Source organism: Dermacentor andersoni, chromosome 10 (assembly GCF_023375885.2).
Source record: "Dermacentor andersoni chromosome 10, qqDerAnde1_hic_scaffold, whole genome shotgun sequence".
Taxonomy (NCBI): domain Eukaryota; kingdom Metazoa; phylum Arthropoda; class Arachnida; order Ixodida; family Ixodidae; genus Dermacentor; species Dermacentor andersoni.
The window spans coordinates 9,408,910-9,436,131 of NC_092823.1; the positions used below are offsets into that span (position 1 = coordinate 9,408,910).

At 48.1% G+C, this 27,222-nt stretch overlaps 1 protein-coding gene across 1 annotated transcript in view; it reads left to right on the top strand.

Annotated features, from left to right (window-relative positions):
* Window positions 1-27,222, top strand: part of LOC126519698 (dipeptidyl peptidase 1-like) — an 83,360-nt gene that overhangs the window by 21,403 nt on the left and 34,735 nt on the right. Inside the window, exon 2 of the mRNA XM_050169059.2 lies at window positions 15,361-15,487. Within this exon, the coding sequence (XP_050025016.1) occupies window positions 15,361-15,487 (127 nt within the window). The remainder of the gene's footprint in view (window positions 1-15,360; window positions 15,488-27,222) is intronic.

The window sequence follows — 27,222 nt, forward strand, 5'->3', positions numbered from 1 at the left end:
GTGAGTACCATTCCAGGTCATCCTACACCTAGAAAAGCTGAACTGAAAGCAATCAAAGCAGCACTTGCAGTGCAGATTACACCCTGCACAACACCCTGCATGGATTCACCAGAAACTGTCTGGGCCTGCACATCACACAAGATTGTCAGGAAAAACAGAAGATTGACACGCGACTTGCAAGCACATGGCCAGAAATTGCATGGCTATGTATCCTGTAATTTAGATATTCCAGGACACAAGCGGGCTTATAAGCCCGACATAATAACTGAGAACTAGATGAGTTTGTGTGTATTCATTATTAACTAAAGTGCAACAGATAGACAACAGACAAGAACGAAGCGCTCTGTGTGTTCACTTCGTTCCTGTCCATCGCATTTCTGTAGCCCTATAGTTAATGAATTCATAAGGCTGCACAGGAGAAGAATGATACCTCTGCCCAAAGGCCCGATCTCACATCCAAATCCACGCGTGTGCACGCGCACACACACACACACACACACACACACACACAAAATGTTGCAAGAGTGCATAGCATGAAGCACTACCAACAGGATGACACTAGATATGGATGAGGACCAACTTTCAACAGAGGCTCATTTGTAAAAATGTGGCGAGTTATATAAATTAACAGAAAAAGAAGGACAATGAGCAAAACGAGAACAAGGTGAAAGTAGGAGCTAACGTTTCCACAAGTGGACCTTGAAGAAGGCAAGTCCACTTGTGGAAACGTTGGCTCCTACTTTCACCTTGTTCTCATGCTGCTCATCGTCTTGAATTTCCATCTCCCACCTTCCCCGAGTTTTCCCCAGAAAAAGAAAGACATCTTTGAAGGATATATAAAAATTGGTGCTTGATGCAGCCAAACATAAATAAATATGCTACAGAAAAAAAACAGAGAAAAATTCGAGGTGCAGGAAAAAAGCATTACAATTGCCAATCCTGCATGCCAGCACCTTTCAAGAAACACTGTTGTTATTCCAATAGACAGACTGACAGCTTGCTTATGCAAGCACATTCTTCCAGTTCCATGCCATTGGGAAAAAAATGAGTTTCCTGGAAGGTAGCCACATGCACACTTGGTGATCACAATGTTTTTTTTTTCCCTGGACTTGTATATCTATATGTATTTTCTCCCTTTCCTGCTTTTATGTTTGGTTTCATCAAGCACTAGTCTTTATCAGGTTTTATTGCTGTACTACTTCGTGGTAACCTTTATAGATCACTGCATTTTCACAATAAACATTTTCATTAGAATTTAGCGTACCCTGTTCTTACTGCTTCACACTGTACCGTATTGCTACATTGGCCAAATAAAAGATTGCATAAGGTATCATAACGGCCATTAAAGTGACTTGTTGCAGTCTAAAAAAATGAATAGCCTGGCTGAAAATGGCACCAGAGAACACATAGGACGAACAAGAAAACCGAGATGATCTAACAACCAAAAGTTTAATGTACACACCGAGTAAATGCTCGCTGACAAGCAATAGACTGAAAATACACAGAAAGGAGAAGCAAAAATTCATGTGCGTTTCCTGACAGGAAATGCATCCATTTCTAACGGAGGCCGTGCTGACAAGATTAACCCAGCATTTTTAGATCTACAGCTTCCGTAATTTCTCTAGGCAGCCGATCTCCACAGAATGCTAGCTTCTTCCTTTACAATGCACTCTCCACATCTGAGCAGAGGAAGAAGCTAGCATTCTGTGCAGATCGGCTGCCTAGAGAAATTACGGAAGCTGTAGATGCAAAGACACTGGGAGAATCTCGTGTCAGCATGGCCGCTGTTACACTTTCAGAGATGGATGCGTTTCCTGTTGGGATCTGTATGGACACACATCAGATCTTGCTTCTGCTTTTTGTGTAAATTAGATTTATTGCTTGTCGACCAGCATTTACTCGACATGTTCAATAAACTTTCATTTGTTAATACACCTCTTGATTGTCTTGGTCTCTAGCAGAAAGGTGTTCATTCTTTTTACAGTGAATCTGTATATGCCTAGGCGAAACACTGATGGTCCGATCCCAAAAACCCTACTGTAGGGATATGAGCCATTGTTTAAGGGGGTGTGAGCCATTGCATTCGCCTTGCATGATGGGCGGAGAAATTTCTTGTTGGGTAGACATAGAAATGCTTATGCATTTCAAACATACATTTATCTGCATATTATTGCAGGGAAGGGACACAGAGGGGGATGGGGTTAAGACAAGATCATGATGTCATTATTATCTCGCAGCAAAGGTGTGGTGGGCCATTGGCTAGACCGATAGTGACGTCGTTTCTCTCTAGCAGCAGAGCGCGCGTGCAGCAGTCTCTCTCCGACTTCCCAATAGGTTCGAAAATGTGTCCCTGTATTTAATTAAATGAAATGTGCAGCCCCGGTGTGTCACTTGGTAACTACAGTGCATAACTGAGTCATAAACATTATGATTAACGCATTACAAAACACAAGTGCGTAACATAATTCAGAAAGACTTTAGTGGACCCGCTGGATTAACACAATGAACCACTCATTGCACTTTCCATGATGGTGATCTTGCAAAGTGCAATGTGTGACATTCCAAATAAACAATGTGATAAACCCAAGCCAAACATATGCATAACCTCATTGAGAAACACAGGCATAACCAATAATATAGAAAGACTTGAATAAACCATTGAAATTAACCCAGTGATAAACACTGGGGCCGCACATTTCAGCTTTGCTGGTTTACCGTCTGTACAGGGTTAATGGGCAGTAACTTTTTCTGTTATTCGTTGTTAAGTATTGTATAATGTTGTGCCAGTAAAACACGTTGGGCTAGTTGGTGCAATGTATTGGTACTGCTTTTTTTGCAGTTTTCTTTTCTTAATGTTGTGCCCTTCTTCCTTTTGTAACAACTTTTTTATTCCCCCTTGCATAATACTCCAACCTTGCAGCCTGCGAGGTATATAAATAAATAAGTACATAAGCACGTCATTCATTCATCTGCATACACCTCGCACCATTCCTTGCTCAACAAACGTCACTGTGTTGATGTCTCGCAGCGTGCATCTACATTAACTGCCGTTTGCATTTCGGTATGGTTTGTGAACAGTGTAATGCATAAAGATTACATGACATTAAGATTGTGACCTATGCGGTGCATAAGCAAACATTGCAAAATATGACATGTTGGATTGTTCAAAATAAGACAAATTGTATATATCGCACTTACTTTACCAGCATTTACTTGACCACTTGACAAAAACTTCACTTCGCATAGATTCCAACACGTACACTGCATCTGCAGTTTTTTTTTTTTTTTGCTTATTAATGTGGTCGTTACGCATGGCCACATTACAGATTTGAAAACAGTTAAATAAATTTCTTGCAATATAACAATATGCGTAGATCACTGCGATTGCAACACCAGACCTTGATACAAACATGCACACTATAGGATGCAGACAAATGCTCAGGACAAACTCCAGAATGTTTGCATCCTGATACTTATGAAAGTGAACAGTTTCATTCCATGGCTGTCAATGAGAGGGAGACAGAAAACTTAATTGTGTTCGTGCAACAAAAACGCATTGATAAGCTTAGAGATATAGTAATTGCTTAACACTCTCGAAATGAATAATTATAGCTTGCTATCGACATTGAAGCAGCCTTTCGACAGCAAGAAAAGGAATCAGTTTTTCCAGCTCTGAACATTGAATTGCAGGAAGTGCAAGCAGGCATAAACTTCTGCCACTATAATCTGTTTAGGAATATTAAATTGGAATAAACATTGAGACTTGCATTTGTACTTTCTCTGGCTGAACAACCTAGTTTGAAATGACTCCCATAAGCAGGTCGTAACAATGTTGATCTAATACATGTTAAATGCATGACTAGCTTAAGAAATCTGGATGATTGCTATAAATTACAGCGAAGGAACTATAATGTTTTATAACAATAATAATATAATAATAATATTTATTTCTACAAAACAGGCTAACCGTGAGCGGCGTGCGAGGCTGAGCAGAAAGCCGAAAAATTCTACGGCAAGTGCGCCTGCCGTGGGCCTACGATTCTGCATTATGAATAGCGCGTATTGATATGGTCTTCTTGTTAGAAGTTCCGAGTATACTACCAGCGCGGGATACAAAGTGGACGAGAAGCGTGTCTTTTCTAATGCTGTGTTACAACGTACAGGTTTCTATAAAAGTGAAGGTAACTGCTCGAAACACTTGATGCGTCGGCTTTTGCGCCTTTAGAAATGTTTAGAGAGGGCTCCCATATATATATTCGCAGCGCAAGCACGGCGATGGATGAACCAGGCTAGCGCTAAGGTTGAATTTCACAACACAATTTTCTTTCCACGTCCAGTAATCACACAGATCATTTGAGGCTTCGTTCAGGGGCACACGCGGGCTTTCGGGCTGATGCTTCTTGTTGCTTTTGGCGCAAGAATATGGCTAGGAGCAGGCACCACATAAGCGCAATTACGGGCAATATACACGCATCATTTCTCCAGGAGCTGACGCCGAGCACGGGTAGCGCGAGGATCTTGTTGGGCTGACACGACAACTTCGTGGCAGCCGAATTCCGAATACTGCATAAGCGGTGAGGGTAGCTATATGAACTTGTCGATAGGTCATCTTGTGGATTGTTGTAGCGCAGGCAGAACGAAACGGTCATAGAAGGTAGATAAGACAACATACAGCGCTGAACCACCTGCGAACAGCTGTTTACGTGCGCGATGTCGCACTGAACTACAGAAACCGCCGTCGCGCATTCCAAGACAAATCTTAACTAACGTTTTTAAATTAGTAAACGTACATATTATTTGCCTCTAATCAAGAGAAGTCAATAATATTATAGTGTAAACGTTTTATTCGCTACAATAAAAGAATTATGCAGTGTGTGCCACGAAACCTGGCAGTAAGCAACCCTGGGCGTCGCACCAGTCGCATTGTTGAAATCGCAACCATGTGAAATGAGCCCTCTAAAAATCGCATTGCGACGCGTGCGACAGCACCGATTTTCGTCGTTGCAGTCGCAGCATGTGAAACAGACTTAAAGTGAAGCCGGAAGTTGGCGTTGCTCATGGCGTTGCTCCGCCTATCGGGCCAGCTCTCCTCTCTTGTTTACATTTCTCGCGAAACCACGCCGCGCTGCGCGCAACCGTGGTGCTCGGACGCGCGCGCTCCGCTGCAATACTAAACAATCAGCACGTTAGGATGATTGCGCCAAAGAGGGCGATATTTCCCGCGGATATTCCTTCGTCCGTTGCCATTGCCGTGGTGCGGTACATTGCGTACAGCGTTCCATGCGCGTTCATTTCACGAACTTTAGTTCCTCGTGTCCCACCTGGCCACAGCAAAATCCGGGAGAGCACGGTCCAGCTTACGCAGCGCAACAAAACACGGAGACCAACGCGAACCTGCCCGCACAGCGCCAATGCCACGGTACGAAACCTACGGAGCAACACGTGTGAGCGCACAGAACCAAAACAAAGCCGCCATTGTGGCCCGAAAGGCATGGCCGTCACGGCAAAGAAATGAAAAATCTGCAAAAAAGAGGAGAACGTACTACGTCATTTCCTCCACACTTTTCTCCTAGCGCGCGGAGGGGGTAGGGCCTCTCCTGAGTTTCCTTCCTCCATGGGAGCGAGCGTTTCAGAATTTGCGGAACTGCCATTACACCCGGCAGTGTCTACGACGTTCAAGGGAGCCTGACTGTCTTCGTTCTCGAATGCTGCTGCTGGGCTTTCTACTGCCGAAGCAACCGTCTGCTCTAGTGCGGATTCCTGCTGTTCTGGGCGCGCAGCTACTATCGAGTAGGTGCGGACGGTACACGAACGCGTTGTCTCCGCCCCACACCGCGTCGCAGGCCTTGTGGCCGAACTGATCGCAGCGTGCGCATTTCGACATGTCACACGCGGCAGCGTGGTGATCTTCCAAGTTGTGCCTAGGACACAAACGAACAACCCTCTCGTACTCCAACTGAACAACCCGTTCACATACGCGAAGAAGGTTAGGAACCGGCCGCGTCATATCCGTATACGAATTCGCCGGTTCCCTGTACATATCCCAGAGAACACTGGCACGCACTCTTCGGTGATCGCTTGGATCCTACCAAATACCTCCACCTCGCTAAGAAGAGCCTGGTCTGAAAGATCCGTAGGGCAGCCAGAAACCCTAACTCTCTTCGAAAGAAACACCTCGGCACTCGAACTTAACTTCAACATCACGAACCTTCAAAGCGGGATCAGCTGAGGGGCGACCAACCGCAGCCTTAGTCTTAAACGTCACTTCGAAACGACCAGCTCCGAAATCCTGCACTGCCTTCAAACCTGAGTGCGAAAAACGCTTTACAAATGTCGCCAGTGGTCGCGCCTTTCCGAACACAACCAAAAAATGTGAGCGGCCGAAGTCGCTTACCGCTTAATAAAAGGCATTCTCTGGTCCTCAACCCTTTGTATAGGACCGCATTACATACGCTAGTTGCTGCCCAAACAAGTTATAAAAATGTTGCTTCCAAGTTGTACCTGATGTTTGTTCAACATATCGCTCAAGCTGTAACTTCTAGTATGCTGAAGTTTTGTTTGCCATTTCCAATAGCTGATGTTGAAAAGCCAGATACAGTGCACCATACAATTGATTGTCCCCTTTGGCGATGAGACAGGGTTCCCTGTGGTCTTTTCAACGCCAGCGGTCCGTGAGTTCCGTAGCGTGGGTTTTGCGCTGCCTCCTTCGAGAGATGGCGCTGCGCTGCGTGACCAGGTAAGGTCCCTCAATTTTCCAAAAGTAGCGCCGTTCTTCGATCTTTCCGCCACCCCGCTCACCCTGGCGCTTCCTCCTCCACGCCTCCTGTCACCCCAGCCTCCTCCGCTCCCCCATTGGCCAATCCGTGTCACGTGGAAGCAGGCGCCGCGCTTTTGTATATATTTTTTTTTCTTTCCAGCGCGGACGAGAACCGGCGCATTATGTTGCAAATCAAACATCAAATAATAGACGCGTGACCTCAAACACTAGATACAAAAGCTATCCTTGGTCTTGATCTTACGAAGGCCTTTGATAATATCACCCACAGGGCTATTTTAGAAAACTTATAAGGCCTAGGAGTGGGGCAACGAACCCATGCGTATGTTAAAGACTTTCTCTCTGACCGTATTGCGCAAATCACAATCGGTGAAGTGAAATCCAAAGAGATAGAACTCGGAAACCGGGGCACACCACAAGGATCAGTCTTATCTCCCTTTCTTTTCAATGTAGCTATGATTGGCCTGCCAGCAGACCTAGAAAATATAGAAGGAATACAGCATAGCCTGTACGCCGATGATATCACCCTTTGGGTAACAGGTGGAAGTGATGGGCAGATTGAGGTAATGCTCCAAACAGCCATACATACGGTTGAGAAATATGTCGTGGAAAAAGGATTGAGATGCTCGCCGCAAAAATCAGAATTACTTCTATACCGACCGACACGCAGGGGCCGTAAGAGTTGTACGGATAAACCAAACATCACGCTTTTTGTAAATGGCAACCAAATACCTATTGTCGACAGCATTAGAGTCCTCGGCCTCCACGTATCAGCGAACGGTCACAACGGGGAAACAATAAGAATACTAGAAAACAGCGCACAACAAACAATGAGACTAATTAAGAGAATTGCTAATCGCCATTATGGGATGAAAGAGAACAATCTGGTACGACTAGTCCAGGCTTTTGTCATCAGCCGCATAGTATAGTAACCCCTTACCTAAATCTCCAAGTAGCAGAAAAGACAAAAATCGAAGGCATCATTAGACGATCATTCAAACAAGCCATAGGTTTGCCGATAAACACATCGAATGACAGGCTCCTAGCCTTAGGTGTCCACAACACGCTCGAAGAACTCATAGAAGCCCATACAATAGCGCGATATGAAAGACTCTCGGAAACACCTACTGGCAGACACATACTTAACAAGCTTGGAGTAAGATACGCATCACAATATGGCACTAAGGTCGACATTCCCCAAGACATAAGGAAGAAGCTTATTATCCCACCGCTACCCAAAAACATGCATCCCGAACACCACAAGGAAAGGCGGGAGGAAAGGGCAAGGGCTATACATAGGAGATTGCAATGCTCTCAGGACGTGGTGTACGTCGACGCGGCAGAGTACACGACTAATCAGAATATGTGTATCGTTACAGTGAACTCAGAAGGTGAGCCTAAAGTCAGCGGATCTATTAAAACCAACAGAGCCGAGGTGGCTGAGGAATCGGTCATTGCTCTCGCAATGGCTTCCACACTGGCCACGATAATAGTCAGTGAATCTAAAACCGCCATTTTAAATTACGCAAAGGGGCGCATTTCGCCGGAATCACAACGTATCCTGGCAAACTTCCGCGGTGAGCGAGTTGTCCATATCATCTGGGAGCCTGCGCACTCCTCCCTCCCCGGCAATGAGGCGGCCGACACCGTGGCTCTAGGACTCACAAGCCGAGCCGCCGGGGCGCCGCGGCGGGGGCCGACCGGGGACCGGATGGTTGGCTACAGGGAGATAACTAATCATTACAGATTGGGGAGGGTGCGTTTTCCTCCCGCACACGCATCACTTAATAAGCAGCAGGCGGTGGCATGGCGCCTCCTTCAAACAAATACATATCCAAATCCGGTGACTTATAATCATTATTACCCAGACCAATATTCGGCCAATTGTAAATTTTGTCAAGAAAGGGCGGACCTGGATCACATTATCTGGGCCTGCCCTCGGGCGCCCCGACAGGGCCAAAAAATTCAGGATCGGAAGCAGTGGGAGACCGTGTTGCTCAGCTCGGCCCCCGAAGACCAACTTCTGGCTGTCCAGCAGGCCGAGGGTGCCGCTAGAGCTCAAGGGCTTCTGGCCGCCATCTAGGCGGGGTTGGCTCCCCCACCAATCTGCCGGCTATATAAATAAAAGTTATTTGTCTCTCCAGCGCGGAAGCAGCGCCGTGCTTTTGCATATTTTTTTTTCTTTCCAGCGCGCTCCGGCCTCCATTGTTGGCCCTGCGCGACGAAAGTACGGCAGACGGACTGATCGAGTGCGTTAGCGGAATAGAATGTGTTAGGGACGATAACTTAATTGTGATGCTGTGCTGCTGCGCCTTCAGTTGACGCAACCGACACAGCGACGGCAAAAGGCTTCTTTCTTTACCATCCGGCGAGCGCAACGCCCAAAGAAGAAACGTGTGGATACACAGGACCGGGCGGGCTGACTTCGAGGAAGTGGCAAGAAACGCACGTCTTTGTGAAGTGCCATGGTTCCTAACTTCTTTTTAGTCTAGTTCACGCCTGCCGCTTCTAAAAAGTGAATGTATTCATGCTGTGCGTGCTTTTAGCGCATCGAAGTGGACTTTTTTATTGTGCTCTCTGTTTCATGTAGTTTCGTCTTGCGGCGAAAGTGTACGCATCTGCAGCTGGCCTGTGACATAAAAGCGACTTTATTCATGCTATGTTCTCAGCTCCACCAGAAGTTGGCACATTCTCGACGCTATTGCAAACCTCTCTATGACTTACGGATGCAGTCGTTTAGCGTCGAATGTATTGATTGGCCCGCATGTATTGATTTGGTTTGTGGTGGTTAACGTTTTTAACGTCCCGAAGTGACTAAAGCTATGAATGAGGTCGTAGTGGATGGCTCCGGATAACTTTATTTAGGTCGCCTGGGGATGTTTAACGTGCACTTTGAACGTAGTTGTACGTGGTCTGGTAAATTCCTCCTTGGCGTTTCGTAATTCTCGCGCGGGCGTAGTAGCGCTACGCCAGAAGTTGGCGCCTCTGCGTGATTGTATTTCTTTATTAAATTTTATTTACTAGTTCTAACATCGTGTCATTATTTCGTATTATTGACGGCGCCTCCAAGGCACCAAAGTGGCAACGGGAACACTTGTAATGTCACGTGCTCTCCAGAGGCCTCTGTTAGCCGTTACATGTGCCTTCCTAGAGCAGTACTTGTCAAAAAAAATAAAAAAATAGAATCTGTCGTCGCGATTACCAAAGCACCCCGCAACGAAAACAGCGCCCCGCGACTGCTGCGACACACCGCGCCCGTGCGAGGAGAATTACGGAACACCAACGAGGAATCTCTTCACGGGTCTCTTGCATTTCGCCTCCATCCCGGCTGCTGCCGGACGCGTCTTCAATATTGGAAGCATGAGCAGCGGCTACTCGCACGTTTTCTGCGCAGGATTATATTGGCTGAGAAAAGCCGCAAAGGACCGTAGGCCTACTGATAACCATTAACATTTTTACTGTTTAACGTCAACATTTTTATGCGTCCGATTAAGTAAATGGGTATCGCATGCGTCATATGCACTGTATGTGAACCTACGAGACCACGTCCGCATACTTTCAAGCTGTCAAAACCTGAAACTCTGGTAATTACGCCCGTGTTTGAGCACACCGCGTGCTTCTGTCCTGTTTCAGCAACACGAACTCTCAACGTGCGCATGCTTTACGCCTTAAATACGCCTTAACTAAAGCTCCTGTTCTCTATTTCTTCCGCAATCCCAACACGGCATTCTTAAGGCCAGTTGCCGACTGACGAAGCAAGATCTCGATTGAAAGAACTGCTCCGCAGGGTTCGAACAAACTTTTCCGCTGAAAAGTGCTCGTGACCGCGCTCGAAAAACTGGAGAATCGCCCCTCTACAGAGGAAAAAGCTCAAGGGCACTGGTCCAGACGGGCTTCGGCACTCAAGGTCTTAAGGGCTTCGCTGAAGTTTTTAAAGACATGCGAATTGTGCGACCACCTTTGAATGTTGTAGCGCGTAGTTTCGCGTTACTGTGTGAATTTCCTGGTTTCCATTTTTTTTCCTCTTCTTCTTTCTCCTTTTATTTTCCTTTACCCCTTTCCCCAGCACAGGGTAGCCAGCCGGTACTTACACTGGCTAACCTTCCTGTCTTTCCTCCCCTTTGTCTCTTCCTCCTCCGCAGATATCCTCCGATAGCGTGTTAGCCGTCGTCTGCTACGGCTAGGCTGGCACCGGTGGCGCCACCAACGAGGCCGCGCCGAGCGGAGGAGGAGGGAAGTGATTGGCGCTAGATTGAGGGGTTTTATGACCAGGCCGACAGCGTCCCGCGCGCCGCGGTTGGTTGTGAAATGGTCGTGAATAATCGTCGTAATTACTCCGACCAATCTGCTTTGCCGGTAGCCATTTCAAGCTTACACCTACTCTTGGTTAGGAAAGAGCTGGCTCTTTTTCTTCAGCCTAGGGATTGTGGGGTTCATTTGGGAACAGCTTATATCCAAGGCCACAACTGCCGTACCCTGATGTAAGCGAGGCACGGTGTGCACAGAGATTTTCACTGAAAGTCGTGCGGGCCCTTTCTTCGGGGAGGTGGTGGGTAGGGATCAGGTCAACGTGTCTGACGGGCAGCCTCATTTTCTAAACAGCGTTGCATGTACTGATTGTGTAATCCCGATCGATTGCAACAGTTTCTGTCGCTAACGGGCTCCGCGGTAAGCTAACGCATACGGTGAAAAATTGAGCTTGGGTACCTCCGGTTTTACACAGGGTATTTCTGCAGGTATTTGAGATGCGAGGTATGTTCGCCAACGCAATTCAATAAAGACGACCCTGTAAAGTTTCACTAAGGAGTGTATGGAAAGTCGCCAGGTCTTTGTTGCTAGGAACCTAAAAATGTGGAAAATTGCTGTGAGACTTGTTTTTTACGTATTTCACATTAGAAGTCCCGGAGATTTCTGCGTCAATCATTGCTCCAGAAGATGTGTGACTTCTGGTGTACGAGATCAGCTGCCCATTGATAGCTATCACGCATCGAAATATTGGCTATCCCGCGAATGCCACCTCTGCGCACTTTCCACATTATACGGGCAGTCTTTGTTCACGAATATTAAAGTGACCGCCTTCTGAAGCTGCGCGCGAAGCTGAAGCCACGGCAGAATCGACGTCCAAATACTAGTGTCGATGGCGTATATATATATTATATGTATTGTGGGCATCTATAAGCTATGCTTCGTCATCTGTACATGATCATCATCATATAGGGTTCTTCTTCATCATCACTTGCTCTCGAATGTGATCCGTTCTGTGGGCGTGGTCGGTTCGCCGCATCTTCAACGCTGAATAAACGTCGTGCTAACTGCTGCGTCACTACATATATATGCGTGTGTGTGTGTGTGTGTGTGTGTGTGTGTGTGTGCGTGTGTGTGTGTGTGTGTGTGTGTGTGTGTGTGTGTGTGTGTGTGTGTGTGCGTGCGTGTGTGTGTGTGTGTGTGTGTGTGTGTGTGTGTGTGTGTGTGTGTGTGTGTGTGTGTGTGTGTGTGTGTGTGTGTGTGTGTGTGTGTGTGTGTGTGTGTGTGTGTGTGTGTGTGTGTGTGTGTGTGGAAAACGGAACGGTGCTGGGAAGGCTGTGGGGAAGTCCAATGCAGTTATATTAAAGACGATCAACACACACCTGTATAACGTATAGTACAACTGACTTTTCAGCATCGGTTATGGTGTGCTGCCGAAACCGCTGTTCCATTTTTTCTTTTTTTGCCTGATCGTAACCTTTTATGCATATCCATGCACACACGAAGTCTGATATGGCCGGCGGACCAAGAGTAAAATTCTTCTGGAATGCGACGGAGTCTTCAGCAAAGACTGGTCGCCACGGGTCAATTCCGCGGCACTGCAGTGTAGCGATGCAGTGCAAGGATCTTACCGCACTGACTGGAATGCCGGCACAGCGACAAAAACGACAGAAAACGATGTAAACGATTGGTGCGTGCGTCGCGTCACGTGACAAGTGAGAGAGCAAGTGCGAGTGCGCCAGTGGAAATTCGGCCAGAGGCAGGAAAGCAACAACACCTCGGTTTTGGCCGAGTTGGTCCATTTTGACAGAAAGCGCTGAATACGAAGACAAAGAATGGCACAGAGCGCCCGTCCTGTCGTATGTGTGCCTATTTTCTCTTCATCTTTAGCGCTTCTTTTATTAGAACTGTCAGGACAGGAATTTAATCGGCGTATAACAGTCGGCCTTACTACTGTTTTCCATATCGTACTTCTCTATGCATACACGTCTCACCACTCTTACGCCGACAAACGCCAAATATCGCCTCTGTCTTCGTGACATCACTGCATCGGCACCTCAGTCTGCATTCTAATCAACTGATGCTCGCATTCCAGCAGAGCTTGTGACCTGTGCGGTGCATAAAAAAAATTTTGAGGACGCTTAATCTTCGCCTTCAAGAGTGGAACGCGACAGCGTTATCGCACCCCGTTCGCACCGCCTACTCAAACGCGCTACGCCAGCCAAACCTCGCGATCGGCACAGATAGCCGGGCCCCCACGCGCCATGAAGGCGGACGCGTTCATGGGGCGAGTGGCGCGCCACGTGTCGGGGCAGCGCCGTACATTGCGAGGAGGGGGTCTTCTGTGTTTGCCGCAAGATGGCTCTGCGTGTGCGCAGAGCGCAGAAGGAATGTAGCGGTAACGTACTTCGCTACTGGTGAAACTGCGACTTCTGTAAGTTACATGGTCATAATTACCGATATATACCGCAGTATAACTTTCTACGGCACGTTTCTAAGGCAACACCGCATTCACTAGAGGCGATTTTGTCCCGTTTTGAAGGAGCGAACTCGTGGCTGAGTTATCTTTAGACACAGTGGCTCGAGATATAGGGCAATGTAGGGCAATATAGGGCGTTAATGTTGTGACAAAGTATTGCAAAATGACTGGGAGTGCGATTAATTGGGGCAAGTCGATTGGGACATGGTACGGACAATGGGAAGACACGCCTTCACTTTTTGAAAAAATGCAGTGGACGAATATGCCTACCAAGTACCTTGGGGTACCTCTGCAACACCACCAGGACACCAAAGATTATTGGCAAGGAGAGGTCGCAGAAATTAAGGCGAAAACGGCAAGGATGGGTGGGAGAGAACTATCAATATTCACAAAAGCAACAGTGTGTAATGTGTTTTTAGTGGCCAAAATGGTATGTTTTACAAGCATTGTGCGTATCAAGAGTCAGCATACAAAGAATACACCGGCAGTTTGCCATCTTCATTTGGGGTTCTGTTTGGGAGCGCTCTAGTCGCACTAATTTGTTCAGAACAGTGAAAAGTGGAGGCCTAGGGTTGGTTCATCTCTTTTTAAGAAAAGTCGTGTCGAGATTTTTGTTCCTACGTGATCAGAAAGATACATTCTTGTGCACAGTCCTTCAAAGACGTTTGAGCAACGCGTTGCCTCAATTCGTTGTGTCCTCCGATTACACCACAGGACCTAGGCTCAGAGGCTTCCTGCGAGAAGTCGTATTGGCCTTTGACTTCCTACATACGCGCTTTTCATTGAATTACCTTGCATCTGTTAAACGGAAAAGACTGTACAAAGATTTACTTGATGTATCATTGCCTGTGCCTGTCTATCGTTCTATGTACCGCGTTGAATCCAGAGGAAGAAACGTGCTCAAGCGAGTGAAGCGGATGCCGATACGGTCATCCGCAAAAACCTTTTTCTTCCATTTACACAGTGGAACGCTCCCAGTGAAGCCATGGCTAAGAGAAAGGGGAATCTTTGTGCCGTGGTCTGTAAACTGCTCAAGATGCAGGCAACTAGAGACGATTGAGCATATCTTTCTTGATTGTTCAGATGCAATGTTCTTGTGGGACATCCTACAAAGAACGTTGAAAAAGGAATTACCGATAACACCGTACGGCATCCGCTTCTTGTCAACTGAGAACGCAGTTATGCCATGTGACATGTTTATGGCAATATCTTTACATAGCCTGTGGAAAACAAGAATGGATGAGCGTCATGAGAGGCTTGTTATTCATCCTGCGAGAGAGCATTTCATTGAAAGCGTGCTATATCTGCGTGAAGCTTATAAAACGAGAACAGAACCACCCGAATGGATGCATATATTGGATGAGCTAGCGGTAATCAAGTGTTTTTAACTATTCGCAAGGGCCCAAGACGGTCATTACTTTTACCATTATGAAGTGTATCTGTTTATGCCATATGTGTACGTCGAAGACCGGCAATGAAGAAAAAAAAAACTCGTGGTTGAGTGGTAGCGTCTCCGTTTCACACTCCGGAGGCCGTGGTTCGATTCCCACCAGCCCATCTTGCTAGGTGTTTTTTTTTTATTTATGAAGTGCCTTCGGGGATTCATCGCTCACGGCCAGCGCCGACGACACCGACTTTTCTGCGACACAAGCTCCTTAACGCTGTCGCGTTAAAATTTACATTGAATTAGATTACACTTCGCAGAGGTCGAAAATAAAGATACTTGTACGTATCGCGTACGTTTTATGGCACTTAATAAACCGCTCTATGAGAGCTTTGTTTCACGTAGATTCTAACAAGTGCGTTGGATCTGCATAATTTTCTCCAAGAGCGATGTTATTTTTCCTCGTCTTTATTGCAGGAAAAGGTGCCTCCAAGATACGGGTGTTGCTGGAGTTCCCGAACTTGGCCACTGACGAACTTGGAAACCGAGGGACCTGGACCCTGATCTATAACCAGGGATTCGAAGTTGTGATAAACTTCAGAAGGTACGAGGGCAAGTACATAACTGAGTGCGCCTGCAAAGCGAGCATAGTAGCCGTTCCTGCTGCGTACTATAGTGCTAAGCTGTAGGCACTTCGTGTCCACATATTCAGGGCGTACACATGATTGCGACTTGGCCGCTCCACTACCACGTGGCGCCTTTTGAGCTCTGTAATAACACTTACAATCGTTGGAACCAAGCGGGAAGTGCACCGAACGGACAAGCTGCATTTTACTGACCGCTTACCCTGCCGATGGGACGTCGATTTCCGGGGCGGGCAGTAGTTTTTCTACCCTGAATACAGGGACACTCGGGAAGGTGGACTTAGTAAAGAATGTAGCATTGCACCAGCAACGAACAGAATCGGAGCACAAGGGGCGAGAAGCGACCGCAAATGATAAGTATAGAGACCGCATAATATGTTATTTTATTTATTGCATCTCAAAGGCACCAGTGGGGTATTACATGAGGGATGCGTTTTAATTACAGTGAAAGTTCGGTTTCTGTGCCGCCTTGAATCGATGTGGATCGGAGTAGTGCACGGCAGTTGTAGGTAGATGGTTCCAGTCCCGTGCTGTGATCCCAAAAAAGGAGTGATGAGTGGTAGTTTGCGCTGGGGGAGGGTAAACAGCTGGACAAGCAATGAAATCGTAAGATAGCTGGAACTTCGAAGGGTCATCTATAAGATTTGTGATAAAGGCATAGCCTAGATATGTGACGTCGCAATTCAAGGTTGGTAAGGCGACCACGAGCCTTAAGCTGGGAAACGCTGGAATGGTAAGAATAAACGAAGTAAATAAAACGAGCTGCGCGATTTTGGACTGATTCCAGAATTTTAGATAGCTTAGATTGATGAGAATCCCAAACAGCGTATGCGTGTTCTAATTTAGGGCGACCTAATAAAACTATTAGTTTCACCGATGGAGGAGTGAGTCTTAAGTGCTTACGAAGAAAGCAAGAAAGCCCAAAGCGCGATTCGCGGAATTATCTATGTTAGTTACAGGGGTTTACCAGAAGAGATAGCTTGAAAATGTTACGCCGAGATATTTACAAGATTCAGTGGATGATATTGCGGAGGCAGAAATGATATATTGCGTTGGCTGCTAACGTGGCCTGCGGTGGAAAGATATTTCGGGTTTTATTTATATTTAAAGACACTAACCATGTGCTACACCAAGACCCAATAAGGATGAGGTCGTTCTGAAGAGTATTAATATCGGCACTGTTTCTGCTGGAACGATATGCGATGCAGTCATCTGCAAATGGGCGAATGGTAGAAGAGATATTAGTTGGGAGGTCAATAATACAAATGAGAAAAAGTATTCGTCCGAATACTCTACCCTGTGGCCCACGAGAGATTACGGGGAATTGATTGAATGAGTGGGTGATAGCATAGACAAATCGTTGTCTATTGACAAGAAAACTGCGGATCCAATTGTATACAGGTGTGTTAATGTTTAGTCGAGAATGTTTTAGGAATAACCGCTGATGCGAAACTGTCAAATGCTTTTCCAAAGCCTAAGAAGACAACATGGACGCGTATGTTTAAGTTGAGGCTGGAACTAATATCGGTACAGAATAAAGCTGTTTGGGTATCACATGAGAGTCCTGCGCGAAATCCGTGTTGACTTGAATGAAATAAATTATTTCAATCTAAGATGTTCGCAGTGTTTGAGCAGATCCTATGTTCCAGTAGTTTAGAACAAATACCAGTAAGTGAAATAGGGCGATAACTGATACACAAAGACGGACGACGTTGTTTCTGTACTGGAACAATCTTTCCCGCTTTCCAGTCCACAGCTACCACTCCTGTTGACAGCGACTGCTGGAAAATATGGTATGGTATAACACTAGTAGTCGATGTTGTGTTTTTCAGCATTTTCGCGTTCATACCGTCTACGCCATATGAAGATATGTGAGTTTTAACTAGTCGATTAGTTTTCCTATGCCGTTTGGGCAAATTGTGGTGTCGGTCATCACGGTGTGGTCGAAATGAAGAAAGGTAGGCAAGTTGACAAGAGATGCGGCGGCAAACATGTCAAGAAAAATTGTTAAGCTTCGCCTTCAAGAGTGGAACGCGACAGCGTTCCCGTCGACCCACCAAGGGGTGTAATGGTACGCCCACACTAGCGACAAAAACGCGCGCGACACGCCGCACGCGGCAAGCGCCCGCGCGGCAGACGCGTGCGAGCAAGTCCACAGTCGCGTTTTGCGGCACGCGGCAGCGGCCCGTGGAGTCCCACGTTGTCTCGTTCCATTCGATACTTCTCGTGACAACGCGCTCTCCGTTCTGCCCATTTCGTCTTCCATCGGAAGTGTCTGTGTTTTTTTGCGCCACTGCCGGCCACGCTCAGGCATGTCGGATACGGACGAGGAGCTACTGGTGACTGTGAACACTATAATACTTGTTTGTTCTTTACTTGTGTGACGCCGACGTGCCAGAAAGCGGACGAGAAAGTTGTGGGTGCGGTACAGGGACACTGAGGGCCAGGCGCACACTCTGCTTCCCCGCCTTCACCAATTACTCACCTGTCATGCCAAACTGCTGTCCGTAATGTGCCAGCGGTTGGCGCGCAGCTCCTTTTCCGACGCTCGATTTATCATAGAGGCACTCATATCCACGAACGGTTTCCAAAAACGCCTCCATTGCGAGGCGAATTCTTCGTCGACGCCTCAGTGGCGGTGTGGTAAGGCTTAACAAAAACAGCCCCCTTGACTGGAAATGGCCTCTGAGATTTTACGGCGCGCGTGTCACTGTTCAGTCTCAGAGCCCATAGATTATGATTCTTTGCTTGTGCGACAGGTGGCGCCACAAGAGCGCGGCTCGTAAAGCGGCTCGCTTCTGATTGGTGGTCGTTTTGCGTCTGCCGCGAAAAATGGGTCTCGCACCCATTCGCGCGTTTGCCGCGCGTTGCTGCCGCTTTTCGTGAATCTTGCCGCGCGCGACAGCACTGCTCGCCGCGCGCGGTGTGTCGCGCGCGTTTTGGTCGCTAGTGTGGACGTACCATAAGACAATGGGCTACTGCGTAGCGATCACTTATGAGGCGCCCCGCATCGGACGCGGTGAGCGTCGAGCAACGCAGCGTTCGGCGCGGCAACGAAACGTGCGCCTGAGCAAGCGGAACGAACCACAGAACTCGGTGTCTCGGAGGGGGAAACGATGTACGCCAGCCAAACGTCGTGATCGGCACGGGCAGAGAGATAGCCAGATAGTGATCTAAAGAAAGGAAGGACGCTTGATTCTGCAACCCGTGAGGGAGCAAGGCGAAACGTCGTCAGGGGAGAGGGAGTCCGGGCCGCGACGCGCCTCTCACCGGTCCCCGCACCACCCCAATGCACGCGTGGCGCGCCACCTGTCGGGGCAGCGCCGTACATTGAGAGGAGGGGGTCTTCTGTGTTTGCCGCAATATGGCTCTGCGTGTGCGGAAAGCGCAGAAGAAATGTAGCGGAAACGCACTTCGCCATTCGTCTAATTGCGACTTCTGTAAGTTACATGTTCGTAATTACCGATATACACCGCAGTATAACTTTCTGCGGCTCGTTTCTAAGGCAACACCGCATTCAACAGAGGCGCTTTTGTACCGCTTTGCAGCATCGAACTCGTGGCTTAGTGTTAAGTTTCCAAAGTTCCCACTTAAAGTACTTTTCGTTTTCTTTTTTACCAAAGGTTGCAATAACTAGACAATGGTCACTGAAAGACACTGGCTTAACCTCGTACGATGTGCATAGTGGCACAAGTTCAAGCGACACATACAGCCTGTCCAATCGTGCATCAGGTTTTCGTTAAGGATGTAGATGAGAAGCTAAAGAAGCTACTCACAGTGCAATCTTTAAGTATTGGTGTAGAGTGGGAGGAGTTTAAGCAATTAGTAAAAATGAAAGCCATCGAAAGAAGTAGCACATTGCGTTATGAAGACAAACGAAACGAAACACTGCTTCGTGAGCAACTTGAATTTCTTACGGATATAGAATGCTCCCAACCAGGTACTTACACCAACGAATTAAGAAACATAAAAATTCAGTTAGAGAGAATTGATACAGAAAAGTACAGAGCGGCGGTTATCCGTGCACGCGCCGAGAAGCTGTGGGCCGGTGAAACGCCCACAAAACGTGCGTTATCGGACGAAAAACAATACGCCTGTAATAAGGAAATACGGCAAATAAGAAACGGTAATGACGTTTCGGAGGACCGCAATGTAATCAAACGCGTCGTCGCTGATCATTTCAAAGAATTGCTCGGTCAACCGCGCACCATTATAGGGGGCTTTAAAGCGGAATTTCTGTCGTTACTGCCAAAGCTGGAAGAAGAAGAAAGAACGCGTTTGGAACAGCCAATTTCCATGAAAGAAATAGAGGATGCAATAGATGCACTACCTGTCGGCAAGGCACCCGGCCCTGATGGCCTAGGAGTAGCATTTTATAAAACATTCAAAACAATTGTAGCCCAGATTCTACTCAAAGTTATCGCCGAATCGTATCAGCAAAAACATATACCACTGTCCTTCACAACTTCGCACATCGTTCTCATCCCAAAAACTGAGACACCTGAAAAACGTCAGTTGGTGGGGTCTTATCGCCCGATAAGCCTTACCAACGTCGACTACAAGATATTTATGAAGGTATTGGCCAAACGATTGCAGGGTGTGATAACGAGGCTGGTTGGCACGCATCAGACCTGTGGTATAAAGGGTAGAAGCATCGCCACGAACATACACGTAGCTCGAAGTGTGCTAGAATGTTGCGATGTATTTGGCGATCGAGTGGCTATGATGCAACTAGATCTCGCTAAAGCCTTCAACCGTGTTTCCCACGATGTTCTCTTCGCCATATTAGAGCATTCCAACGTGGGAAGCGTAATAACAGACGGTGTCAGGATGGCGTATGCTAACTGCTCAACTCGGGTCATTGTAAACGGGGACCTGACAGACAGCGTGCAAGTGCTGTCTTCTGTGAGGCAGGGATGTCCGCTGTCGCCCCTGCTATTCGCGGCTTACCTTGAGCCTTTGTGCAAGGCCATCCAAAGCAATGAACGGATAACTGGCTTCAGGTTACAGTCCACACAGGTGAAAATATTGGCGTATGCCGATGACATCGCCATATTCTGTTCAAATAGAAATAGTATTTGTGAGGCAGTGGCGGTAGTTGAATCCTTCTGCAAGTGCACCGGGGCGCAAATAAACTGGGAGAAGAGTTATGGGTTTTGGCATGGTGAATGGGAAGAAACGCCAGACTGCTTCGCTCGACTTCGGTGGTCAACCACTGCAACAACCTACCTAGGCGTGCCTCTCGACTTTTATCGCGACCCTAAGCCGTACTGGAATGAACAAGTGGTGAGAGCAAAGGAAAAGACTAACGCGTGGCAGGGGCGACAGCTGTCAATTTTCTCGCGCGCCACGGTCTGTAACCTATTTCTTACGTCCAAGATATGGTATGTCATGAATGTGCTGTGTGCTTCGCGGATCAACATCCAAAAAATCCACCGTATCTTCGCCGTTTTCATATGGGCATCGACTTGGGAAAGGACCAGCCGCACAAACTTGTTCTTGCCAGTAAAGAAAGGGGGCCTTGGGTTGGCACATTTATTTGTGCGACAAGTTGTGTCGCGCTTTATGTACCTTCGCGATCAGAATGATGTGTTCCTTCGCACAGTCATGCAAGTGCTTTTATGTCGTCACCTTCCAGGATTTGTTGTATGCTCGTGTGAAGCATTGCATAGTTCCGTTAAAGGTTACCTGCGAGAAGTCGTGCTTGCGTACAGAATGTTGCATGTGCGGTTTTCTGTGCAATATCTCGCCAATATTACTAGAAAAAAACTGTATAAGGACCTAATTGACACTATGCTCCCTGTACCGATTTACCGTATGTCAAACCGTGGAGGCCCAGGAGATGTCCTCAAAAGGGTTAAAAGAATGCCAGTACACCCTTCGGTAAAAACTTTTTTCTTTAAACTTCACACTAACACATTATCAGTTAAAACATGGATGCATAACAGGGGTATTTTTGTCCCGTGGTCCATTAACTGCTTCTTATGCAAGAAACCTGAAACGATAGAGCATGCTTTTCTAGATTGCTGGGATCCCATCTTTTTCTGGGATGTGCTACAAAGGACTTTAAAGAAAGAGTTACCGTTAGATCCACATGGAATAAGATTCTTACCGGTAGAAACGGAGGCTTTTCCGTATGACGCTATAATGCTCCTGGGCCTCCACAGTTTGTGGAAAGCTAGAACTCAATTCAACAATGCTGATGTCAATTCGCGACCTACACGTGATCACTTCATTGAATCTGTAGTACGGTTCAGGGATGTCCATCGGGCACTCCCTGAACAACCAACATGGATTGACATGCTAGATAAACTTGCAGCATTGAAAAAATTTTGATATGTCGTGCCAGCAAAATCCTTGTTGACATGTTTTTTCCTTTTTCTGTATTGTTTGTGTATGTCAAAGCCGGCAATAAAAAAAAAAAAAAAAAAACTCGTGGCTTAGTGGTAGCGTCTCCGTCTCACACTCCGAAGACCCTGGTTCGATTCCCACTCAGCTTATCTTGCAAGTAGTTTTTTATTCATGAAGTGCCTGCCGGGATTTATCGCTCACGGCCGACGCCGACGACGCCGGCTTTTCTGCGACACGAGCTCCTTAACGCTGTCGCGTAAAAGTGGTTCAGCTGTTCGGCAGCCTCACGATCGGGAATTGGATGGTTTGGTTCGTCGCGCAATGCTAATGGTTGGGGGTTATGAGGGTTACTGGTGTTGCTGAATTTTTTTGTGTTAGAAGTAGTAGTTCTACGGAAACCCGCAAGGTGGAGAGAAGTAATTAATAAAGGGAACGTGGGTGAAGTGCTACAAAGGAACCCGTGTGGGTTTTCTTTGTAGCAATTGCTACGAACGGGTGGATGTCTGATTTTCCCTTAATAATTTTTTGGGTTAGTTTGTAAAATAGCGGCCACTGTCTGTGAAAAGCAGACATGTGTTATGTAGGCATACACGGGGGTCGCAATCGGGATCAGTCGCTGAAACATTAAACACAGCTGAATGACGAAGCGTTTAGCCCGTTCACCTTGACCGAAACCTTGACAACTCGATGAGATCTGGAGCAGCCACAAGGTATTGGGAATTTTTAGCATAGGGAGGATACAACACGATGACTGCGTCGAAGAAATGCAGAAACGTAGGCCTGTTCATCGGACGAGGTATAAAGTGGCAGCGAAGCATTTATGAATTAGAGGCACAGGAGAAGCGAAAGAGACTTGGCAGGGAGTAGCTTACCTAGGACAGGTAGCGATTGCACTCATCGAAATGAAGAATTGATTGACTGTATTAGCAGCGATAATAAATATTTCGGAATACTGGCTTGGGCGATATTAGTGGGAGATATGAATGCAAACATGGTGGGTCAAGACAAATATATACTGATTCCAACGCTTCTGTAGAGCTGGGTCTGTGCAAGGAACAGAATTTTGTAGTAGTTAACACAGAGAACAAGTATTATAGACAGACGACGCTAGATGCAATAATGTGCAGTCATATGTACCCTCTGTAGCTTAGTTTCAGGAATTTTTCATTAATGGTTAGATGAAACGATTTTGAATGAACAACGAAAACGTAGGTAGTTCAGTGATCATGAACGTACACCACTCCCCCCCCCTTTAAAATTTGGGAGAGTTACAGACGTAAGGCAGGAAGCAACACGAATAGAATACAAATATTTTATTGCGATAGAAATTATATGGACCCTCCATGCGCATTCTTGCCGTCGCCGTTGCCATCGCCATTACCATGATGTTTCGTATAAAGTCCAAGGGCGATAACACCGTCGCCGCGCGCCGTATGCTGTATGTGCGGGTGAAGGCACGCGAGGGAAGCCAACCATCTCGGCTCCATCTGGCGCGCACGAGGAAGGAAAGCGGAGAGCAAGCGCGCTGTTTCCCGTCTCGCGACGAAAGACCGCGGAGGCGAAGCGGCGTTCTACTCCGGCAGCAACTGTGTATTTCGCGACCGGATATAAGGGGAACTGATGATCGCGGCTCAATCTCGTGCGCCATATATGGAGGCAAGCAAGGCGGCAGCGTCCGAGGAAGGACGTTGGAGGGGGGGGGGGGGGGGGGGGGCTTCGAATCCACCTGCAAGCGTGTACTTTGTAGGACCACGCGCGGTCGCGCACGCCGTGTCTCGCGAATTATCTGCAGACGGCTCATACCTCGGTGCGCGCTCCGTGCTCGCCGCTGTTGCGTTGAGGTGGTACACCGCTCGAAGGCCACTTCGCTCGCTGCTGCTGCCTCGCTTGCTCACACCAGAGTTCTGATAGCGAGTGTGCGCGCTCATCGAATGTGATGTGTTCGTGTTTGCTCGTGTGCGTTGATACATGGGCGTGTTAATTCACTTAGTAAGCGAATGTTTCTAAGTTTGCGCAGCCGATAAAACTACTATCCGTACTTTGAGCTGCTGTGCACAAATATAAATATAAATATATATTATGGCAGAGAAGTCTGACACGGCTGTGGACGGCACGATGGACGTGGACAAGAACACGTAACAGCGTAGGCTTAGCCAGTCACACCAGGAACAGCATCTAGCCCGAGCCCCACTTCAGTAGCATTGGCGATCCGGCTGCGGAGCTCTGCACGGCTCACTTCTTCCTTACAACTTCCCCCCTCGCTGAAGACGGAGCCGCACAGGAGGTCTAAGGCATCGTGAGGACGAAGGGCTCGTGATACGGCTTGAGCCGATCTACTTGCACAGTTTCGCGGCCTCGGCGACGCAGGTCCGTAGGGGGCGTCAGAGGTTCGATGACGTAGTTCACCGGAGAAGTTTGCTGTAGAACCCGGCAGGGCCCATGGTATCGGCATACAAACTTAGAGGAGACACCTGGTGTCGAAGTAGGAGGCACCCACAACCAAACGAGAGTTTCAGGCGAAAACTGGTGGTGGGGGCGACCATCGTCATGACGAAATTTCTGTAGGGCTTGTTCTTGCGTTGTAAGGGAGCGAGCTAGTTGCCGACAATCTTCTGCATACCGGGCGGCTTCGGAAACAGGTGTACCCTCTGATAAGTCGGGACGGTAAGGAAGAATAGCGTCAATGGGAAATGATGGTTCGCGGTCATATAGAAGAAAGAAGGCGAGAGAAGCCCGTCGTTGACTGGGGTGCCGTATTGTAGGCGTACGTGACATAGGGAAGGATCAGGTCCCAGTTGGTGTGGTTGGAGGCGACATACATCGAAAGCATGTCGCCAAGAGTTCGGTTAAAGCGTTCTGTCAATCCGTTTGTTTGCGGGTGATATTCGGTGGTGCAGCGTTGAATAATGAGGCATTCAGCGAGAAGTTCTTGAGTGACATCGGCGAGAAAGACGCGGCCACGGTCGCTCAGGAGTTCGCGGGGACCGCCGTGACGTAGAACGAAGCGTTGAAGGAGGCAACGTCACGAGCCGTCGCGGCTGGCAGAGCGGCCGCTTCTGCATACCTAGTGAGATGGTCTACAGCTACAATGACGCAGCGATTGCCAGCAGCTCTGTATGGCAGAGGCCCATAGAGGTCTATTGCAACCAGGTCAAAGGGTCGCGAAGGGCATGGCAAAGGTTGCATTGGTCCAGAAGGGCGGCAAGGATCAGGCTTCCGGCGATGACATTCTGTGCAAGAGCGAATGTACTTTTGCACAAATGTGTACATACCACGTCAATAAAACCTATGACGTAGTCTATGGTGTAGGTCTTAAAGAGACCAGCGTTTGCGCACTGAGGGTCGGCGTGGAAAGCGGCGCATACATCAGTGCGGAGCTGCCGAGGCAGTCATTAGCGGCCGTCGGAACTGTAGTTACGGCGATAGACAATTCCGTCGCGGATGGCGAAGTGCGAAGCTTGTCGGCGTAACCCTCGGGATGGTGGGCGTGTAGGTGAATTAGAGATGTAATCTATCAAAGATGAAATCCAGGAGTCCTTGCGCTGCTCCAAAGCCATGTGGACAGAAGCGAATGGGAGAAGTGGGTCGTCTAGGACAGACACACTGACAATGTGGCCGTGGACAGGAGAGCGCGAAAGAGCATCGGCATCGGCGTGCTTCTTGCCTGAGCGAAGGCTAAGCAGCGCAGTTGGGAGTGGTGAGAGGTGGCGGTGAACGAAAGCAGTGGAAGGCGTGAAGAGTACGGCAAAGTCGGAGGCAACGGAACAGGATACAGGTGCCACAACGGATGCGTGTGGAGTTATATGAATGTCGTCAGTGAGGGACAACTTGGTGCAGCAAAGCAAAACGTCATCAGATATGGCATTGCCAAGCGAAGAGAAGGCGACTTCTGCACAGGAGCAATCAATAACAGCTTGGTGACGGGAGAGAGATTCCCAACCTAAAATAATATCGTGGGAACAGTGGGGAAGAACGACGAACTCGACTGTGTAGAGCACTCCTTGAGTTTCAAGTCTCGCGGTGCACGCAGCCACCGGCTGGACTTTCCGTTGCTGTGGCCGTGCGGAGTAAAGGACCGAAGAAAGTCGTGACTTTTCGTATTGAGCGGCATAGTTTTTCGGCAATTACAGATATGGCGGCACCTGTGTCAATGAGGGCAAGCACAGAGACACCTTCAACAGCGACATCAATAACGTCGGGCGGTGAAAGAAGAGGGCTTGAGCGTTGTGACGATGACGCAGTTCTTGCTTCGGGAACTGCGCCACTTAGTTTTCCGTGTCAGCGGTAGAGGGACGTCGATGCATCGGGGAGAGCGAACGACGACGAGGAGAAGGAGAACGGCGGTCGGAAACTGAGCGAAGGCTTGGGCGCGGAAGGGGTAAATCGCGGTCTGGAGCGTAGGACAACGGATGGTCGTACGCGGCTGTGCGTGGGTCGTCACGTGGATGAAGTGGACGGCGGCGGCACAGTCGTGCAACGTGTCCGGGAATACCGCACGAACAGCAGATGGGCCGATTGTCCGGTGTGCGCCAGGGATTAATTGCTCGATGGGCTGGAGGTCGTGGAGGCATGGGGATAAAAACAGGGCTAGGCATCGGAGGCGGAGCCCGGAAGGTCGGCGGTCGTGGTCGTGCGACGGCGTCGGCGTAAGTCAATGGGGCGGTGAGTTGAGGCGCCCATTCCAGAGGAAGGACCTCGGACACTTCCTCTTCTATAACATGTCGTAGGGTCGGACTAAGGGATGAACTTGACTCCGGCGGGTTGGAAATGAGGGAGAGCTGGCGAGCTACTTCTTCCGGTACGAAAGCCATGATCTGCGAGAGGAGGGTGGAATCTTGAATAGGGGAGGTCAAGCCGGACAACGATTCCTGATGGGGAACAGGACGGCGAGTGAGGCTGCGTTGACGGCGGAGCTCGTCATAGTTTTGGCACAGTTCAATAACTTGTGCAACAGTAGAGGGGCTCTTTGAAATGGGCATCTGAAATGCGTCCTCGTCGATACCCTTCATTATATGCTTCATTTTATTGCCCTCAGTCATGGATGCATCGACGCGTTTACAGAGATCGATGACATATTCGATGTAGCTGTTAAAGGTCTCACCACGCTGCTGAGAGCGCGACTGCAGACGCTGTTCGGCACGAAGCTTTTGAACAGCAGGGCAGCCGAAGACCTCGCTGAACTTTGTCTTGAACACCGTCCAGCTTGGGACTTCGCTTTCGTGGTTCCGAAACCACAAGTGGGCAATTCCGGTGAGGTAAAAACGGACGGTGGTCAGTTTCGTGATGTCATCCCATTTGTTGTTCAGACTGACGCGTTCGTATGATGAGAGCCAGTCATCAACGT